The 20,997-nt window shown below is 35.9% G+C and overlaps 1 protein-coding gene across 1 annotated transcript in view; it reads right to left on the bottom strand.

Moving 5' to 3' along the window:
* Positions 1-280: 280 nt before the first annotated feature.
* Positions 281-20,997, bottom strand: part of LOC103581212 (intraflagellar transport protein 80 homolog) — a gene marked incomplete at its 5' end in the record, with an annotated part of 33,549 nt that continues 12,832 nt past the window's right edge. Inside the window, 5 exons of the mRNA XM_008563097.1 lie at positions 281-742; positions 9,450-9,573; positions 18,949-19,121; positions 19,226-19,315; positions 20,241-20,412. Coding sequence (XP_008561319.1) covers positions 632-742; positions 9,450-9,573; positions 18,949-19,121; positions 19,226-19,315; positions 20,241-20,412 — 670 coding nt within the window. The remainder of the gene's footprint in view (positions 743-9,449; positions 9,574-18,948; positions 19,122-19,225; positions 19,316-20,240; positions 20,413-20,997) is intronic.

Here is a 20,997-nt window from a genome sequence, read left to right as displayed (position 1 = left end):
TCATTCATGTTATAGAATGTATCAGCACTCATTCCTTTTTAAGGCAGAATTTTATCCCATTGTATGTATGTTCCACATTTGTTTATCCATTCATTTGTTGACAGACATTTGAGTTTCCACCTTTTGCTATTTAAATAACGCTGCTGTGAACTTTGGTGTAGAAGTATATGCATTGTTAAACATTTTCACATATCTATCCTCATGTATTTTTGTGGCATAAATAAACTTTTGGAGGCACTTTACAATTTAGAGGTCAAATAGAAATTAATGATAACATACATTTTAAAGAATCCAATGTTTTATTATCAGCAGTAATATTTGTTCATGCTGAAGATTCAGGGATAAAGTAATAGACAAAAAACTGAAATATAATCAACACTACAAAGATATATCCTAAGTATATAGGAATATTGTCCTAATATTGTTCTAATTAGTAGAAAAATATAAATGATGGAATTACATTAATTACTTTGTGCTTAATCTTTCTTAATGTACTTTTAATATTAAATACATAGAAAATGCTTATACTTATTTAAAGACTATGCCTTTTTCTTTAGCAACTAAAACATGCTTATCCTTGGTTAATCAGAATTAGTTTCAAAAGAAAACTTCTTATAGGTAAGTATGGCATTTAGTGCATTAGACCCATACTCTTACTGGACTGGCTGCTTGATGATCTCTCTTGTTCTTTCGTGATTTCCATTTCAATTTTGGCTTTGATTTTCTCCCAATCTATTTGAAGCTGCAACAGAAGAAGACACATGCTAATACAAGGGTACTTCAAAGAGTTCATGGAAAGATAAGTAACCAACAGTAAACATAAATAGAAAGTATGACTTCCAAAACATTAGAGAAAAAGAGGGCATCAAAAAAAATAAACTTTAACAAGAAGAAGTACTAAGAAAAACGAAATAGCTTTAATAATAAGACCAAACAGATAATTATATAATAAAAAGCAAAGACTCACTGTGATTCAAAACCTAGTTGCAGCTATTTATAAAAGGCGCATCTAAACAGTTCCACAGAGGCTTAGGATTCTGCATAGGTGCTCAGGACAAGGCTGGGGAGAAAGTAGCCTACTCTCCTCCAAAGAGGAAAAATGTACATAGCTCTGGCCACCAAGCCATGTTTGAAACAGACCAGTTCTTCAGACCTTAGATACTGAGTTTTCCATAGAAGCCTAGCTGTGAGGAAAGATTGGGGAACATTACCTTCCCCTGAGCATATTCTGCAAAAGTGAATCCCTTTCAACAACTCTTAAAGTGAGACAGAGCTCTTTAAGACGATGAAAAGATTTTTTTTTTTAGAGGAAACAGAGGGAAAGCTAGCCTTAGAGACACATAAAAAGTATAAAGGAAAAGTGATAACACTTTTGTTTGCTTTCCTTCTATCTGCGATGCAGTCTCCCCTCCCCTAGCCCTGCCCCATCCCACTCTTAAGTTCATTAGATTTGATGCTAGCAATGGACTCAGCCCTGAGTTCTATGAGCAATTTCTTTAGGAAAAAAATTCCACCGTTTAACAAAGTTTGGAGATCACTAATTTAGGAATGTGTGTTGTCTCTGAGAAAAGACATGGGAAAAATTGGTTCCTAGATTAAACGGTCTGATTTACTATGAAATAAACCCAACCCCCTGAAACTGAGACAAAAGTGAAAAGGTTTTCACCTCCATGCAGGGGAGTTGAATGAAGCAAATAGCATTAAATCAGACTGAGGTACTACTTGCTGCTTGAATAGATTTATCTTGGGTGACAGGTTAATTTAACATTAATAAGACTCCATACCTCCCTTATTTTGTGCTAGAAATTGATGAAATTAAGTATTTGGTTCTTTTCTATTCCAATATCCTATATCTAAATTTCTGTGAAGTAATTTGTGGATATTTTTGGTCTCCTTTTTAAAAATAATAATTCCACATACTTATCTATAATATATAAAATAGATGAATTAATAGAATTCCTTTTACTCATAGAAGATAACTGTCTGGTACTAACATTGAAAAGCAGAACAAATGTTAGATTATTTGAAAGCCTAATTTTTCAATTAGGCCAAAACTTGCTATCTTTCAAATGGTAAAATACTCATTTCCATGTCTAACAAAACATTTACAAAGAGGAAGACAAAACTTGATGAATACCTTGGCATTCTTCCAGCCTTAAATTGATTTGCTTCTCAAATCAGTCATAACAAAACCATATATTGATGCTACACTGAACAATTGTTGCTCTGTTGCGCCAGAAGTCCATCAAATAAATTGATGACATCTCTATTAGTTACTTGTTATAATACAAATGAGGGTGTCAGTTGACAGTGATCCTACTGAAATGTTTCACTTTCACTTTGGCATTTATCCAGTTTTAGAACAGGGTTCTACAGATAATTTAGTCCTTGGATTCAAATACTTTTAATAGTAGGTTTTAGATAAGGATGTTCTCTGACAGCTGTCAAGTGACTTCTACACTAAAACCCATCCTTTTCAATCATAGGGAGTGAGTGCCAATACTATTTGGCACTTCTTATTCTAATCCCTAGTCTATTTCTATTCACATAGAAGCAGTTTCAAAATCATACCAAATGGCTCTCCATCCTTTACCCCATCTCCCTTATTCTCAGCTGAAAATCAGCTTCCTACTTTACAGAGAATATAGTGCCCATCAGGCATGAATTCACTTAATTTCCCTTCCTTGTACTCACAAACTTACCTATACCTATACCCATCCTTCTCTTTCCCTTCTGTCTCAGGCCAACCTCCTCACATATATCCCTGATCCCATCTTCTTTGACTCCTCTAGGACATCTGCCTTCAGGTATTACTCATACGCTCAGTTTCTTTCTCCTGATTGACTCCTTCTTATTGTCCTTGCCTCTCTGCTCTGTCTCCCTGACAGCTACCACCCTCATTCTTCTTTTCATTCCTGATTCCCATTCTCTCACTAGACCACTGTAATATCACTGTGTTCCCACTACACTTCAGAAACTTTTCACTAAAGCCATCATCAGCTGTTTTCAGTCTTTATCTTGTATACCTTCTCAGAATGATTCAATTATTCATTCAACAAATATTTAGTGACTAGTATATGCCAAAGATTTCCTAAGTACAAGGATTCAGCAATGAACAAAAAAAAATTAACTGTGTTCATGAAGAGATAATAAAGACAGATAACAGTAGAAGAAAGGTATAAACAAAAATAAGAATAGATACAGTATGTCAGAAGCATAAAGGTTTTGAAAATAGGGAAGGGAGATAGTGAGTACCAGGGGTAGAGTAGGAGGTTGCACTGTCATCAATTTACTTGATGAACTTCTGGTTGTATTTCAGATAGGGTGATCAGAGAAGCTGATGTCTCTGAAAAGGTGATATTAAGACCTCCTGAAGGAGATGACTGAGTGAACCTAGGTGTGTATCTGGGTTCTACAGATTGAAAGTTCCCCCACACTCAATGAAGCTTAATCCCCACTGTAACTATTGAGGGTGGGAAATCCTATTATGGTAATTGAAAGGTGGGGTTTTGAAGAGGTGATTAGATTGTGAGGACTGTGCCCTAGTAAATGGATTAATAAATTGATGGTTTAATGGTGGTCATCAGCATGGTTCCGAGGGCTTTGAAAGGAGAGCACATGAGAGTCTCTCTCACTCTGCTTCTGCCATTTTGCCATGTGACACCCTGTGCTGGCTGTAGTCAACACCAGGAAAAGGGCCTGACCAGATGTGTTCCTTGGACTTTGGACCTCTCAGCCTCCGAAACTGTAAGCAATAAACTGTATCTTTACAAATTACCCAGTTTCAGGTATTTTGTTATAAGCAACACAAACAGACTAATACACTGGGGAAGAACATGCTGACAGAGGCAAGAGCAAGGCCCTGAGAGAGGAGCATTCTCTGGACCTTGTAGACCACTGCTCTTTGAAAAATCTCTCATATTAGACTGTATATATATAATACCACTCTCTCCTGGTTTCTCCTCTCCTTGCTAAATGCTCCTTTCTTTCTCTTTTTTCCTATATTCTTCCTCTAGACTATGTTGGGGAGGAAATATAATTTCTCCTCAACCCTCATAAGTTTGAAGTTCGAATAGACTCCTGTAATAAAAGATAGATTAACAAGAGAAAAACAAGCAAGTTTATTAACACATCATGTAGGAGGAACCTCAGTGAAGGATAACTCAAAGCAATGGCTTAGAACTTTGGCTTATATAGCATCTTCAACAAAGAACAATAAATTTTAGAGAAGTGACAAGACAAATGAAAGCAGTTTTAGGTTTCCAGAGGCAGGAAACTGTGGGAAGGTAAGTATGTGGGAAGAAACTAGTGGAGTAAGGTTTGTTTGCAGATTCCTCTGGTAGCATCTCTGAGCTGATAAGAGTTATCCAGTAAAGGAGAATTTATATCCTGTCTTTAGGTGGAAAAGGGGAGGAAAGAGAGAGAGAGCTCTTCCTTTGTTTGCAGCTTCTTAATTTCCCTAAGGTCAACAATGTTATGTCAAAAAGGCATATTTTGGGGTGACATATTCTGATTTCCTTCAACGACCTCTTAACTATTAATATTCACCAAAGTTTCAACTATATCTTTCTCATACTTTCCCTAGATCTTATCAACAGATATAGCTTCTACTATACCTAGATGGTCATGATAATAAATTTAGTTGTCTAGCCCTGATTTCTCCTTTGTCAATATCCTTTGGTGTTCACATTTATATTTCTAACTGCCTACTAGATAGCTCCACCTGAACACCCCACTGACATTTCAAACTTTAAAAAAAAAGTATATTTTCATGTATTCAAACACAAAGGTCCAAAACTTATATATTTTCATGTATTCTTTTTCTAGATTAATGGCATCTCCATCTGCCAGTTGCCCGCATTAGAAATGGTGAAGTTATTCTCCAATGCCTTGCCTCCCACCCCCAACCACAATTGTTCTCTTAATTTTACCGTTGAGTTCCTTCTTACATTAATTTTACCCTTTCTGTGTCCTTGTGGGACTATTATAGTAACTTCCCAACTGGTCTCCTACTCACCACCCACTAATCTACCTTTCACATCCAAAGTTATCTTTCAAGTCATTCTCTTGATTACAAACCTCCAAGTCTTCTCATTGCCTTCATCATGAAGCTTATTCTCTTAACACAGACCCTTTGACATCTGGTTCTAACCAGTATTCCAACCACCCAGGACTCAAAGCAATCACTCAGGATTCCACCCCATTCTTTTAAGACTTCATACATTTGCTCTTATTATCATATCCTTTAACTGACTGATAATTTTGTCAAATCTTAAGTTTCCATTATTTTTAGGAATTGGGATTTTAAAACGGAAAAATGATCATGTTACTGCCTGTCAATGGCTTCCGATTATTTAATCTGTGCTATGAAACCCTCAAGTCAATCTCCTTGTAGCTTTTATTCTGTTCCACTTGAGGAACAGTTAGCTCAGTTGGTTAGAACACTCCCTTATAACACCAAGGACATGGTTTCAGACCCCAGAACCGGCCAGCCACCAAAGAAAAAAAAAAAGAATCTGTTCCACTTGAGAGCCTTCCCACTGCCTGGAACATGTGCACGCCCTTGCTCCACCCCCAACCCCAGTCAGCTTCTACTATTCATCCTTTAGAGCTCAGCTCAAATATCATTTGCTCTGCTTAGAAAAGTCTCTGCTGACTCCCCCACCCTAGATCAGGTTCCCCATTCATAAAGTCTCATGGCACCACATATACTTCCTTCAAGGCAATTATCACAATTGAAATGAACTAACTATGTAATTAACCATCACCTCCGTTTGAATATAAACTTCATGATGCCAGGACCAGTGTTTGTCACCTTTACTATCATATCCCAAGAACCAAGGAGAGAACATTGTCCACAGGAGGCACTCAATAAATACTGAATGGGGTAAATAATTACCCAGCAAATGAGTTATCATTTAACAACTTCTCACTATTATAAGGCCTTAAAACCTGCAAGTCAGCTTAGATAGCAGCTATGCCTGAAGTGGTTTGTCTTAACTAGAGTGCTGACTCTTCTGGATCTTCTTCAAAATTCTATACGTTCTGAAATTCTGCTCCTGAGTTTGATTTTTTAAACTCTTTTTCTTTTTCCTAGCTTAATGTTTTAAGTACTTCCTGAATCTTCTTGTACAGAGTATGTATTCAATAAATTGAATGTATTCCTTGACAGGATTTTATTTGCCAGATTTACAATTTATTTTACAAATATTTACTGAATACCATTGTAGATCAAATACAATGATTCTAAATAATAGGGTTCTTAGAAGATAGTACATCTTGAATGAATCCCAGATTTCCACATTTTAAATTAGAAATGCCCATAATAACATTTCAGGGCTCAAAAACATGAATATATGTCAAACCTCTCACTTCCTCCGTTATAATTGGTAGATTCCATTCACTTATAAACTTTCACAAAGTATGTATCACGAGCCCACCAGAATTCACCAGAAATCTAGAATAAATTCCTCAATGTCATTTTTAAATGATCCTTTTCTATTCAAATTTTAGTTCTGAAATGAAGGATTTATATAATCACAACTTTAGCAAAGACAGATAAGTATGGATGATAGATTGTGACTAGATTATAGACCTAAATAAAGCCAAAAGATCAGGAAGTAGCACAGGGATTCTCAAAAGCTATTCTCCTAGTGTTAAATTTTATCTCAGTACTGGGAAATTTTAAGTCAAAATAGTTTTCATCTTAAAATACTGCTTTAAAATTTTTAGTTAACTTCTAAATCACATTTATGAAGAAGAAAAGTAGAAAACTAGAACATAGTGCATAGGGATTCAAAGTAACCTAGATGATTTCAGGATGAAAAGAAAACAAAGTATCTAAAAAGCCATGTTCTGGTTACTCCACTTTGGAAATTCCTGCTACTCTTATAAGACTGAAGTATTGTATTTTGGTAGCAGTTGAGTACATATATAATGAAAAAGAAAATAAGAATGTTAAGTTTTTACTATCTAAAATATAATTTCCTATAGGGTAAGGAACATATTTTCTACGTTCTCAAAAGTACCTCATGTAAAAATATTGAAAAAATATTGATGATGATGACGAGGAGGAAGCAGAGTAGCATTAACCTGCTTAAAAATTATACAGTAAAATAAATTTAAGGTGGGTGCTCAGTTTTAACATATGACCACATTTTCAAAACTGTGACAAAAAAGATCAGGTGATCTGGTGATTCTCTGGGCTGCTTAGCACTGTATTGGTGGTGGCTGCTGTCATGTTCTATGAATTAGGGCATAGCCTTAGGATCCCAGGGATACTGGGTTTTTCCTAGTGGTAGAGCAAGCCCTCATAGCCCAAACTCCCAGGATTCACTTCAGTACTTAGCAGTCTCCTACTGAAAACGAAAAAAAGTTTGTGGCACTTCTATAAAATACATTTCCTTTCTACCACAAAACCCACAACTTGTAGATATCCTGGATCCAGAGGTTGAAGTTGCATTGCTAAACTTTAAGAATGGCTCCAAAGGTCTCACTACTCTGAAAACTGTTCTGCAGTCCAAAAACGTAGTATTCTAAATATATTCTAAATATATTTGTATTCTAAATATAAATGGATAATGTTAGCTTTAGCAGAAATTGTAGGTGCCTCTCCCTCCCTTCTCTCCTCTTCCCAAGGTTCCTTTAACCTGCTGATAGAGTTTGGATATGATAGAGTTGGTCCCCCGCAAAACTCATGTGGAAATCTGATCCCCAATGTGGCAGTATTGGGAGCTGTATGAGTCATGGGAGCAGATCCCTCATGAACGAATTAATGCTCTCACTGGGGGTGGGGGTAGTAAGTTCTTCCTTAGTTCCCACGAGAGCTTGTTGTTTCAAAGACCCTGGCACCTCCTGTCTCTCTCTCTCTCTCTTGCTTCCTCTTGGCATGTGATCTGCTTGTACCCGCTGGCTGCCTGCCATTTTCTGCCATGAGTAGAAGTAGCCTGAGGTCCATGCCAGATGCAGCTGTCCCAGAATTGTAAGCCAAATAAACCTCTTTTCATTATAAATCACCCAGTCTCAGACATTCTGTTATAGCAACAAGAAATAGACTAATACACCTACCCTGCCCATAGATGGATCAGAACATTCAGTTTTATTCTATCCCTAGGAGTACTTCCATAGGCTATGTATTCGTCCTTTTCTGTTGCTTATAACAAAATATCTGGAACTGGATGATTTATAAAGAAAATGAAATTTATTGCTCAGAGTTTCTGAAGCTGGAAAGTCCAAGGTCCATCTGGTGGTGGCAACAAGGACCCAGGGGTCTCACACTGCAAGATGGTGGAAGCAGAAAGAGCAGAGAGAATAACCTCCTCATCCCTCCTTTTAAAGCCTTTAGAACCATGCCCCTGACCACCATTATTAATCCATTCACTGCAGCATGGTCTTACAATCTAATCACCTCTTCAAGGCCCCACCATTTAATTTCCAGAACAGGATTTCCCACCCTCTTAACAGTCACAGTGAGGGCCAACTTTTTAATACATAAAACTTGGGGGACACGATTCAAGTTTCAGTGAGTTTTGGGGGGACATAATCTAATCCACTATAGTCTATAAGCTCCTAGCTCAGAATGAGATCTTATAACATTTTTTAATAAATGAGTAAAAGGCTAAAGAACTGGTTTACAGGACCATAAGCAATGTTAGTCCTGCCTTGACATTACAGCTCTTGGGAGTCAAGCCTCTTTGTCTACAAGGCTAGAGAGGTAAGCTCTATTTCTGCTGCCTGAGCCTAGAGGGATCTGGGTAAGTGGCCTCAATCAGTTATGCTCTAGGTACTGGGACAAATAGCACCTATAATCCTTGTGGACTGATATGTACTGGAATGACTTTCTTCTAACTGGAATGATAAAAGCAGAGATTCTGGTAGGAGTTTGGGAGTCAAAGGTTGAGCATTCTCTGAAAGTGAAGTCTACCTAGGCAAGGTAGCTCTGTGAGGTACAATCTAGCTCCCTAGAATTCTACAAAGTGACGAAGTATGCCTTTTCTGGCCAGTGCACTCTCTGCTTATATACAAGGGGTCTTCAAAAAGTTCATGAAAATATTTGCATTATCTTTTAATTCTAGCTTTCCATAAACTCTTTGAAGAACACTTGTATGTCCCCTAAAGCAGAAGGGGCAGCTGGTGGAAGACAAAATTCAGGAGATAGAAGCTTTTATCACAGCCATCTATATTATTTATCTAAAAAAATCAAATAGTATCCAAACTTAATACAAATTGAATAGTATGAAACCAGACTCAAATTAATCAAAACATAAAGATTCCAGAAAAAGGTTTAGTACAATAATCATATAGTCAAAATAAGACTACAACATCATAAGGCAAAAAGTAATTCTTTTAGAGAGTATGGCATGAATCATTCAATTTTTGTCTCATTAAAATGAATATTATGTATATTTATAAAGCATATACATTATTATCAAATACTATATAATACTTACTTCTTCTGCATACTGCAAGTACCGTTTATTAGTTTCCTGTTTACCAAACGTTTCTAAAAATTTTTGACGGTAAGCAAGAACTGTATCAACATGTGTTTTGTATTTTACAGCCAATTCCAGTGCCCTGTAATGAGTAATAAAAACAGATTATCAGCATTGCTTATGTCAGACAGTAGAGTTTTGGAGTAAGGGGGAAGGACAAATGGTTGTTCCTTCTGTTTATCCTGCAAAGTGAAGGTCATTTTCTACCTTATCCATCTCGTTAATTCCTGTTTATATTTCAAAGCCCAGATCAAACATGACTTCTCCGACCAGTTCCCCTTTAGAAATAAATGACCATTATTTTATCTATGCTCCATACTATTTATACATACTATTATTACAGCACTTCTTACAGTGTATTACAATTATTATTTATGAGTCTGGATCCTCCAGTAGCCTGTATATTTACTGAAGGAAGATCTGGGTTTTGTTTCTCTTTGGTGAGTACTACGGAGTGCATGTGTGGTAAATGTTCATTGAAAATCTTTTTGAAATCATCATAAAATTCAAGTGAATGAATTTCCCTACAATGTATGGGGTTTAATTATCTTGACCATTTTTATAAGTTAATAATGGATTTATAGAATTAGAAAATGACATCCTTATATTATACTACAGCAAATTAAAAATCTTATGCAAATAAATTGAGGTTAAGAAAAGTCTGACAAAATGCCTTTTGCCATTTGAGTCTTAGAAAATGTTACTACCATCTAAATTTTATAATACAGTCAACTAAATTATTATATAATCTATGCAACTAAGTTATTTTTAAAAATATTTTATTTAAATAGCAGATGAGAATTATACGAATTGCTAAAAACAGTGGTATAACACCTAAGACACAAAATCTATACACTGATGATAATCTGCAGGGAAATAAAAAGATTAATCCTCAATTCCAGGTTTACTTTCACATGTAGATTTTGCACAGCACCTCAGCCATTCCAATCCTGTGCATAACTCATATTAGCTGAATCAGGAACAAACAGGTGTATTATAGCTCTCTTACAATGTTCACTCTAATCTCATTTCAAAGTATGGATAACAGTCATCCTAATAGTCAAAAGTACATTATTTCTCAAGTTCTCTTGCTTTCTGATATGACATATGACTTATGAATAGTCCAATCATGATTTATTAGAGCCAACTATTACAAATTTTCTGTTTTAGACAAAGCTGACTACTAACTAGATTTTTTGCAACTTGTGACTCTTCAGTAGGAAAATCTGGTTCATTCTTAGCAAGCATTGGCTTGCCATACTATTGACCATACTATGAGGGAAGGAGACCTTGATAGTGCAAAACAGGAAGTGTTCTAAATGAGGAGTACATCAGCACCTACTCTGGGTTGGGGCTTTTCAAAAATTCCAAAGAGATATTTTGGTATGGAACATTAATACATTTAATTATGTAGAAAGAATGGAATATGATATCTAATCCTGCATTTAGATGCTAGATCCATTATCCACCTATCTATTATTTTCATTATGTACTAATTATCTAATGGCTAAAGGTAAACATTACAATGATATGTGTTCAACTCCGTACCCCACAGATATGTACAATCAACTATGCTACAATAATAAAAAAATAAAGAAAGAAGAAGAAAAAATGATATGTGCTATGTTTTCTAAAAGCATACACTGGGTAAAAAAATGTGTCCTTACCACATTGAGGAGGGAACTTACTCCAAATTATATAAGGGTTTTGGGAACAGAATGTCTCTAGTTTTAAAATGGTTATTTGGCAACCAAACAAATGTGACATTAGATTCTAGGGCTGGAATAAATTCATTTTAAATAGAAGGAAGTTATATAAAAAGATGGTGTAACTTCAAAATGTGATCTTTTGCATAACTTGAATGAAGCAAAATTATTTTGTATAACTGGTATAAGACTATAAATTTTTTTTAAATTAATAATTACATAAAGGATCAATATGCATATCTGGAACTTCTAGGTTCTATCTCTCTTAACTTCAGTTTTTGAGAGCAGATTACCACCAAATGTCCAAAGTGCATATGAAGCAGATAACTTGCTTACCTACAACTTTTCAAGAGCTGCATCTTATTAGGTTACAGGCAATTTTCAAATACAAATATGAAAGATAGAAGCACAAACCAGCGAGACTGTGCTTCTCAAATGGAATAGCACATATAAACAAAATAAAATTTCTTCCCTCCTAGAGGATTTAAACAAATATAGAAATTCAGGGATCTTAAAGACAATCTAATATGAGGAAGCTTCAAAAAGTCCCTGGAAAGATGCATATTATCTTTTAATTCTATTTTTCCATGAACTTTTTGAAGAACCCTCACATATTTATCATCCAATACTTAAATTCTATCCTTGAATGATAGAACTAGAATGTCATCACTTTGTAACCCCTAATCATCAATGGCTGCTAACATCACAAAAACACAGACAACCAGTTATTATGGAAATATATACAATACCACCTCTGATGAAGCCTTATCAAAAAAAACCCCCTAAATCTAATCCAGTTTCTAGATTCAACAACCAGTTTGCAGCTAATTCAGGGGACAGAGGAACATGTTAAATGATACCACAAAGATGTAATCAATAGACTACAGAAAATTCCATAGCCCCAGTTTCTTCAATGGGAGATTGCAAGAAAACACAGAAAAGAAACAGGAGAACCTATAGATGAAAAGAAACTTAAGGACATATTAACTAATCACAATGTGTGGATCTTTTTTGGATCCTGATTCAAACAAACCATAAAACAAAACATTTACAAGATAAACAAAAATAAGAACACTGAATATAATTACTGTTAACTTTTTAAGGTACAATCATGGTATTATGGCTATGTTTAAAAAAACTTTTAGAGATACATACTGAAATATAAATAAAATGATATGGTGTTTGGGGTCTGTTTTAAAATAAATGGTAGGGGAAGGGTGGGGGAGGGGTAGAGGTTGTCCACAAATTGATAATTGTTGCATCTGAGTGATACCCATGGAGATTCATTACACTATTTTGTCTACTTTTGTGTGTGTTTGAAATTTTCCATAATAAACACTTCTAAAAATTCAGTCTTTTTGGTTCCTCCTGATTTCTTTTGCTGAATCTTCTTCTTAAATCAAATCCTTAAACACTGGTATTCAGCAGAGATCTGCCTGCTGCCCTCTTTTCTTTCCATACTTTAAGTTCTTGTGGTTAAACTCAGCCATACTCACAGCCTTGACTATTCTCTATAAGCTAATTCCCTCAGTGGCTTTCCCTCAATGTCTAGAATCTCTCCTGAATTTCATATTCATATATATATATATCTCATTCTGTGCAGGGCCTCATGAACTAGATATATAAACGCAATTAAAATTAAATAAATCCAAATTGCTGGACAGCTTAACTACTACCCCACACCCTGCCCCTGCCGCCCCCACCCCCCAAAAATCTACCATCCAGTGTAGTTTTGGTCTGCTCACATACCAGAAGTGGGCTTACCCTGCAGCTAAAGTACACAAACACATTCAAGCGCTGCCAGCCTTTCCTGATAAATACACAATACCTAAACATTAAACAAAACAAAGCAAAACAAAACAAAACACTGTCTGATAATACAAGCCAGTTCTGGAAAACCTAGTTTATGAGAATGATCACCTACTCAGTCCTAGGAGAAAACAGAAATACATGTGGGAAAAAAAAAAAAAAAGATCATTTAAAAAAAAAAGTACACCATCTACGTAGATAGCTATGCAAGCAGTCAATTAATCACTCAGTCACACAACTTTATCATTCATCCTATACTTGAACATCTTTACAGATGAAGATTATTCTACCCTATAAGCAGGCTATTCTTTGGATTACGCTATTATAAACTGATTCTTAGATTGAATCCAAATATATATTCTTACTTGTACCAGTGTATCTTGGCCATACCATTTAGAGTTGTACAATCAAAACTGTCATCATGGACACTGTTGGTTTTGTTCATTGCTGTATCTCCAGTGCCTAAAACTTGGCATACTGAAGGCAATCAATAAATATTTAAAGAATGAATAATAGGTGTCATTTACTGAAGGATTATTATGTGGCAGGCTGTATGCTGAGAGATTTTCACACACTATTTTATTTAATCCTGACAACAAATGTGAGGTTGTTGTTGTTATCATCATTTTAAACATTAGGGAAGTAGGCTTATAGAGAGCCTCAGTAATTTGTCCAAGACCACTTACCTAGTAAGTGTAGAACCAGAATTCAAACCCAGGTCTGATTTGAAAGCCCTCATTTCTAATCACATTTGTCTTCTCCCACTCAACAATCCTTTCCAACAAGAATCTGAAATGTCCAGAACTTTATCACAGACAGTTGATTTTTTTAAAAGCATATCCTCCATGTAATATCAAAATATGCCTAATATGGTAGACACTCAATAGTTGTTCAACACTTGATAATTATTATTACAGAAAAAAATTTTCCAAATGGTTTCACAAATATCTATAATTACATATTTCAGAAATGAAGATAATACCTGTTTCTTAAAGTTTCTTAGTAGCTATAATTACTTCTGCTGATTATCTGAAACCATTTCTTACCCAATCTTGATATTTGTGCTAAAAGTAATAGGAAACTATGAATTTCATTGAATTAGGTCTGAGGTCAAGAGTGACATGATCAGATTTCTACTATGAAAAGATCACTATGATTGCGGCATGAAGAATAGGTAGGAAAGGCACAGAGTAGATGCAGGAAGATCAGTGATGGCATTACACAGAAAAACTTGGATCAGCTTAGATGAGGGTGCTGGTAGTGAAGTGGATGAATGACAAAAGGTATTCAGGAGAGAAATGGTTGATAATAGGGAGTGGAGAAGGGGACAAAAATGTCAAAAGTAACTCCTACGTTTCCAGCTTTGAGCAACTAAAAGGATAAGATAGATTACCCTGGAAGAGGACAAGGTTTATGAAGGAATTAACATAAATTTGAATTCAAACTTGTGAGATACCCAATGGAAATGTTGAGTAGGCAGTTAGATAAGTGGATTCCAGAAGCAAACATGGGCAGGACAGAGGGGTAGATGAGAGATGCTTATTTGGGAGTCTTAAGTGTACAGATAGTAATCTGGATCTTTATCATCTTATCAAGTAGATTTAGAGATCTATCAACACTTGACCAACCCACTGGTTTATAATTAGATAAAAGTACCCGTGTCTGGCACCCACCCTGATGTGAGGGTGATAACCCTACTGATGTTCACAGAACTGTCTCATCTGGGCAGGACCCTGAGACCCCACAGGCTTGGGGAGACGGGCAAGGCTGGGGGACAGGGAGCAGCAGCAATCATGAGCCCGTGTGCAGGTGGTAGGGCAGTAAGGCCAGCCACTGTGTACCCCTACAATGTGGTCCTCATAGGTGAGGAAACTGAGACAAAGAGTGATGAGACCTGTAGTTATAGAAGCAGGGTCCATTTGGGTTCCAGCCCAGGGCCACACCTATCACCCTTCTGCCTCAATCCAACACCCTCCCGTCCACCAGCCACTCTGGGATCTGTGGAACCTGTGATCCACATCACCTCACTCACTCCCTATGACTTCCTCAAGGATTTGTTGCAGATGGGGAAACTGAGGCAGCCCCCCCCATCACCATAACTGTCACCTGGTTCTGTCTCAGGCCCACTGAGAGTGGCCAAGTCTACTTCTGGCTGGCTGTTGACCTTGGGCAGTTGCTAACCTCTGAATGCCTGATCCCTCACATGAGCCATGGAGGATAGCTCCCAGTCCTCTGCCAGGGATTGGAGCCTTGTTCTGGTTCATGCTCTGAAAGGCTTCCTCAGCATGGGGGTATGGGAGGTAATGAGAGGCAGAAGGGTCGCTTCATAGGTCCTTGATCTGTGGGATTGTGTGTGGGTGTGTGCAGGTACAGGGCTGGGGGGTGTGGGACTGTGTGGGTGTGGAATGCGGTTTGAATGTGTCTCCTCCAAAATTCAGGTGTTGAAACTAATACCCAACATGATGGTATTAGAGTTGGAGCCTTTAAGAGGTGATTAGGCCATGAGACCCTTCCTCGTGTGAATGGGATGAAGGTCCTTATAAAAGAGGCATTGCTCAGTGTTGGGCTCACTTGCCCTTCTGCCTTTAGTCATGTAAGGACCAGCGCTCCTCTTCTCCAGAGACCAGACACCAAATCTGCCAATACCTTGATCTTGGACCTTCCAGCCTCCACAAGTGTGAGAAATAAATTTCTGTTCTTTATAAATTTAAAAAAAAAAAAAATATATATATATATATATACACACACACACACACACACACATTTGTATAAAAGCAAAAAGCACAGGAAAAGGAGATGCCAGGTAGACAGAAAGAATGAAGCAGCAACCAGGATTCATTCTCTTTCCTCATTACATCCTCTTTGTCCCTCTTATTTTTCCTCTCCCTGAGATCTAATAATTTTAAGGCAGGGTCACTTGCTGAGAATTGGGTGGAAAGTTGGGGAGACACTGGGGGTGTTCCAGGAGCAGGATTACAGGACATTAAGCAAGGTTTGAAGTCTCAGCAGAGAATAAGTATGGTCATATAACATAAGCCTCAAAGGACTGGAGATTTTATAAAATAGGGAAATAAAGATGAAGGAGGTGAAACAACATCCCACTGATTCCACTCAAATCCAGATCCTAAGGAATGTGGAGTTGGAGAGAATAAATTGACTCCATTTGAGAGGACTGGTAGACAGGCAGTATTTTCTGGTAAGAGGTAAGTTTCACTTAGGTCAGGAAGTACAAGAAATGTTCAGAGGGTTATATTATAGGCTATCAGAGACAAATTTCCTCATCTTCCTGCCATGACACTTACTTACTCAGTGCATGTATTTATACTGCAAAATGAGTATTGCATAAAGATTAAGAACATGAGTTTAAGTACCTAGTATGTATAGATAATATAAAATGTTTCTGTCCTTCAAAAAGTATATAATCTGAAAAAGAAGTCAAAAACATCTGTAAAGATAAGTAAAGAGATAAGCAGCAATCCAATAAAACAATACTCATATACGCAATGGTACTAGCAGTACATGTTGAATTGCTTGGTGATAAGCTGAGCTCCTCTTTGATATTAGAAGACTTCGGTTCAAATTCTAGATCTTCCACTTACTCATAAGTAAGCCTCAATTTCCTCAATTGTAAAATGGGGATGGGCAATACCTAATGTCATAGAGTTCCTTAGATAACCTAATGAGAAGATATATAGAAAGTATTTAGCATAATTAATTCCTGGCACACCATAAGCACTCAGTAAGTGGAGGCTTTACTATATTAATGACAATAAAATGAAATTCCTAATTTGGTTTTAAGCTTTTTAAGATACAGAACAGTAAAAAAAATTTTTTGTTATATTATACAGTGTTCAGAGTGCCATATGAATAGTAGTGTCTACCATTAATCAACATATTTTCTCAAAAACATTGGCTGTAAGAATGTTGTAAACACTATTCTTCCCTATTTCTCATAGAACTCTGTTAGCTTGATGATGGTATATATAATTTTGTCTTAGTTATTTAATATAGAGTTTTAAAAATATTAGTCATACTCTACCTTTTTCCAAATTAGTTACCTCAAGTTTATAAATTATGAATAAATTGGGGATAAGAACAACGATCTATTCATTTTTGTAGAATCAAAAACATGTTTTATGATCCTTTATACAGCTAAACAATGACAATGAATTTGTGTAAATAAAGAAGAGAAACAGAGTGGCTGAATTATACCAATAATATAGATCATTAGGGCATAAATTAAATAAACAGACTGCAATATATTAATCACAAAATTAACCATCTGCCATTTTTGTTACTTCTATTCAAGGAAAAGATAAAGAAAGGATATATATAAAAATTTTAATCTAAGGAAGTTATAAGTGAAGGGCATTATAATTGAGCCCAGAGAGAAACAAAAATCATGAAAGACATTTCAAACCTGGAAGAGTATGCCAATTTCATAACATAGCAACTTGAGGAGTATTTGTGCACTGCAATTTTGTTCACTCAGAGACACATACCAGAGGGAACGAGCAGGAGGAATCTAATACAGTAGTCCCCTCTAATCCAAAGGGATACATTCCAAGACCCCCTGCAGATACCTGAAACTGCAAATAGCACTGAACTGGAACCTGACTGGAACACGTTTCTGTTCATGTCTTCCACCCACAAATTTAATGCCTTTTCAGCAAAATTAGCAGGAATTTCTTTTTCCTTCTTCACAATTTCACGAATAGAAGATTCATTCTAACTACATCTTAGCAACCTCAGCATACGATTTTTTTTCTTTCCTTAATAAGTCAAGAACTTTTATCTTTTCACTTAAAAGAAGCATGTTATGGCTTCTCTTTGGCATATCCAAATTGCAAGCATCACTATTCTTGCACTTTGGAGCCATTATTAAGTAAAATAAGGATTAATTGAACACAAGCACTGTGATACTGCGACAATCAATCTGATAACTGAGACCGCTACTAAGTGACTACCAGGCAGGAAGTACAGACAGCATGGATATGCTGGACAAACGGATGACTCATGTCCTGGGCAGGATGCAGCAGAATGGTGCAAGATTTCATCATGCCACTCAGAATAGCATGCAATTTAAAACTTATGAATTCTTTCTTTCTACAGTGTTCTATTTAATGTGGACTGCAGTTGACTGCAGGTAACTGAAAGGGTGGAAAGTAAAACCGCAGATAAGGGGGGACTACTGTATGTCATAGAAAAGAGCTGGCATGCCACTCTATGTCAGAATCACTCTGTCCCAAAGCCTAAGGTAGGGGTGAAGGTTGCTGTTGACCACTCCTTAATATAAATCCTTTCCTCTTTCTTTCTTACCACCACAAGTCTCCCTTGGCTCCTTTCTCTACCTGTCTGACTATTTTACAGGATAACCTTTTGGTGGATTTCTCCGCTTTGAGCCCTCCCATAAAAGTAGTCGATGTCTTCTCACTCCACACATTTCCTAGGCAACTGCAAACATTCTCTTAGCTTCAACTACTGTAGTCCATTTGCTGATGACTCCTAAATTTAAATCTTCAGTTCAAATCATTCTCATGAGTTGAAGGTCCATTTAATTAACTAATATCACATATCTCTTCAAAAGTATTTCAAATTCAACTTGGGTAAAACTGAACTCACTATCTTCCCTACCAAAGCTGCTAAAGCTAACACCACCTCTCCAGTTACTGAAATCAGACATTTGGGAGACATTCTAGACTCTTTTTCTCCTTTGCACCCCAACTTATAAGCAATCACACGGTCAGAGAAGGCATAAATCTTTCATTGCAAACTACTCACAACTTTGTGACTCACCTTGCACAAATGTAAACTATATAAATATGAACAAATTCTTCTGGGTTGTTAGAAAACTATTAAGTACAATAGAAAATGTAATTTACTAAATGGTAGATGAACGAATACATTAAGGTTTTGAAATTGATGAAAAGCGTTTTCAATACCTTTCCCAATTGTAGAGATTAATATTGATCTGGATTGCTTGATAAACAAGGCCAGCCTGAAGAAGTACTATTTCAGCCTCCTGTATGTTCCCACTAAACATTAGTATGTGAGCCATTTTTGATTCTTTAGATGGAAGATTCTTTATAGAATTGATGTATTGAACCTTATCAATCTAAAAAAAAAGAAAAGAAAAATATTGAGGTGGAAAATAGAAATATAACAAATTATGAGGAAAAAACACATATACATACATATATGCACACTCTACTTACTTACTTCACCAATTGCTGCATAGGCTATTTCGGCAGTAGTCATGTCTCTATTAGCAACTGCCATGGCAGCTAGGCAAGCCCACATGGTTTGTTCCTAAAGTGAAATGAGAAAAATGATCTCAACTACATGGCTGAACTGCCTTAAAATAAACAGTGATTTAAGTACTCATAATAAAATTATATTTTAACTTAAAAAATAAAATATTACTAGTCATGGCAATGAAAAAACAATAGTTTGATAAATTATGTGGAAATTTCACTGTGGTCACTTTGTTGAAATATATTAATAACCCATAGAGAACTGCTTTTGAATACAATTTTCTAAAGATTTTCATTTAAATAAATAAATAAAGAATTTATTTTTGAATTTGATATAACTCAAGAGTATAAACCCTTCAGTGTTTTTGATGAGGTATCAATGAATATAACTTACCAGGAACAAGAGGAATAGTGAGGTTCTTAGACAATGCTATTATGGTAGATTGCCACCAACAACCCATTGGAAGAAAAAGCATTTAAAAGTCATTTCACAAAGTGTATTCTAAGGGATGTTAACTGATATTCAATAAAAGAGATCTATAATCAAACATGTCTGGAAAATATTAGATTCAACCAAGCTGAGAAATGTTGATCCAAAGCAGAGATTCTTAAACTAAGCTTTACAAAAGAATCATCTAAATAACTTAAAAAATATGCCCAGGACTCAACCCAGATCTAATGAATTAGAATTTTTATGAGGGTAGAACTTGGAAACCTGACTTTTAAAAAAAGTTCCACAGAGGATTTTTTTATGTGCCAGTATGGAGAAACTAACTACTGGTCTAAATTATAGCCCCTTCAGAAAATAAACTACACAGCAACATCTATCCCACTATATTGCTCATGTCTTCATTTATAAAACAGAAGTCATGATCCTGTTCACAATTTTTCCAGTCCTTAGCTGTTATCACTACTCATCATGCACAAAAGTATACTAACACACAATATATACATGACTAAGGATCTGAAATGCAAAGTACCTTAACAAAGCGACAAAGTCTTACAGCATCTTCCCATTTTGAACTGCTTACATATTCATGGAGAATAGCAGGATATGGTGATATGCTGATGTGAATCAGGGAGCCATCAGCTCTTCTTATAGTTACCTGATTTCCAACAAAACTCACAATATGGGGATTTTTACTAAATTCACTGTTGAAAAAAAGAAAAGTGCAATTTAAAGTTATATTTTAAGCAAAAATTTTCACATATGCTAAATTTGGGAAGGGGACCCTGACATATTTATGGAGTCTCCAGTCTCCAAAATGCACTCCCCAAAAAAGTTAACTCTGGAAAGAAGGTATACATTCAAATAAACATTTGAATCTAACTTGGTATATACACTGGACGAAAAATATACAGTGTAAGGTGACAATTTTTATTACATATTTGGCAACTATTCCTAAAAGAATTTGAAGAGACCTTTTTTTCTGAGTCTTAAGATAAATCACATAAATGATTAAATAGCTTTAGCTTTTAAAAGTATTAAAGGGTAAACTGATAAAAATTAAGCTGAATTCCAACATTATTTTCTCATAATGAAAAGGGGTGAACTTTAAATAAAGAGACTAACTTCTTTTCTCATTAGTTTAAAAACTTTTAAAAATAAGCTGTTTTATTTTGATGCCTGTCTGGTTTTGCTATGCCTGTGAACTTGAAAATAAAAAATGAACTCAAACAGATTTGAAAGCTAAGCTAAGGTTTGGAGTCAAGAAATCTTTGTATTACTATTTTGCC

This window comes from Galeopterus variegatus, unplaced genomic scaffold (assembly GCF_000696425.1).
Source record: "Galeopterus variegatus unplaced genomic scaffold, G_variegatus-3.0.2 Scaffold12570, whole genome shotgun sequence".
Classification (NCBI taxonomy): Eukaryota; Metazoa; Chordata; class Mammalia; order Dermoptera; family Cynocephalidae; genus Galeopterus; species Galeopterus variegatus.
Note: the sequence above shows the minus strand (reverse complement) of the source record. Positions and strands in the feature narration are given on the sequence as shown.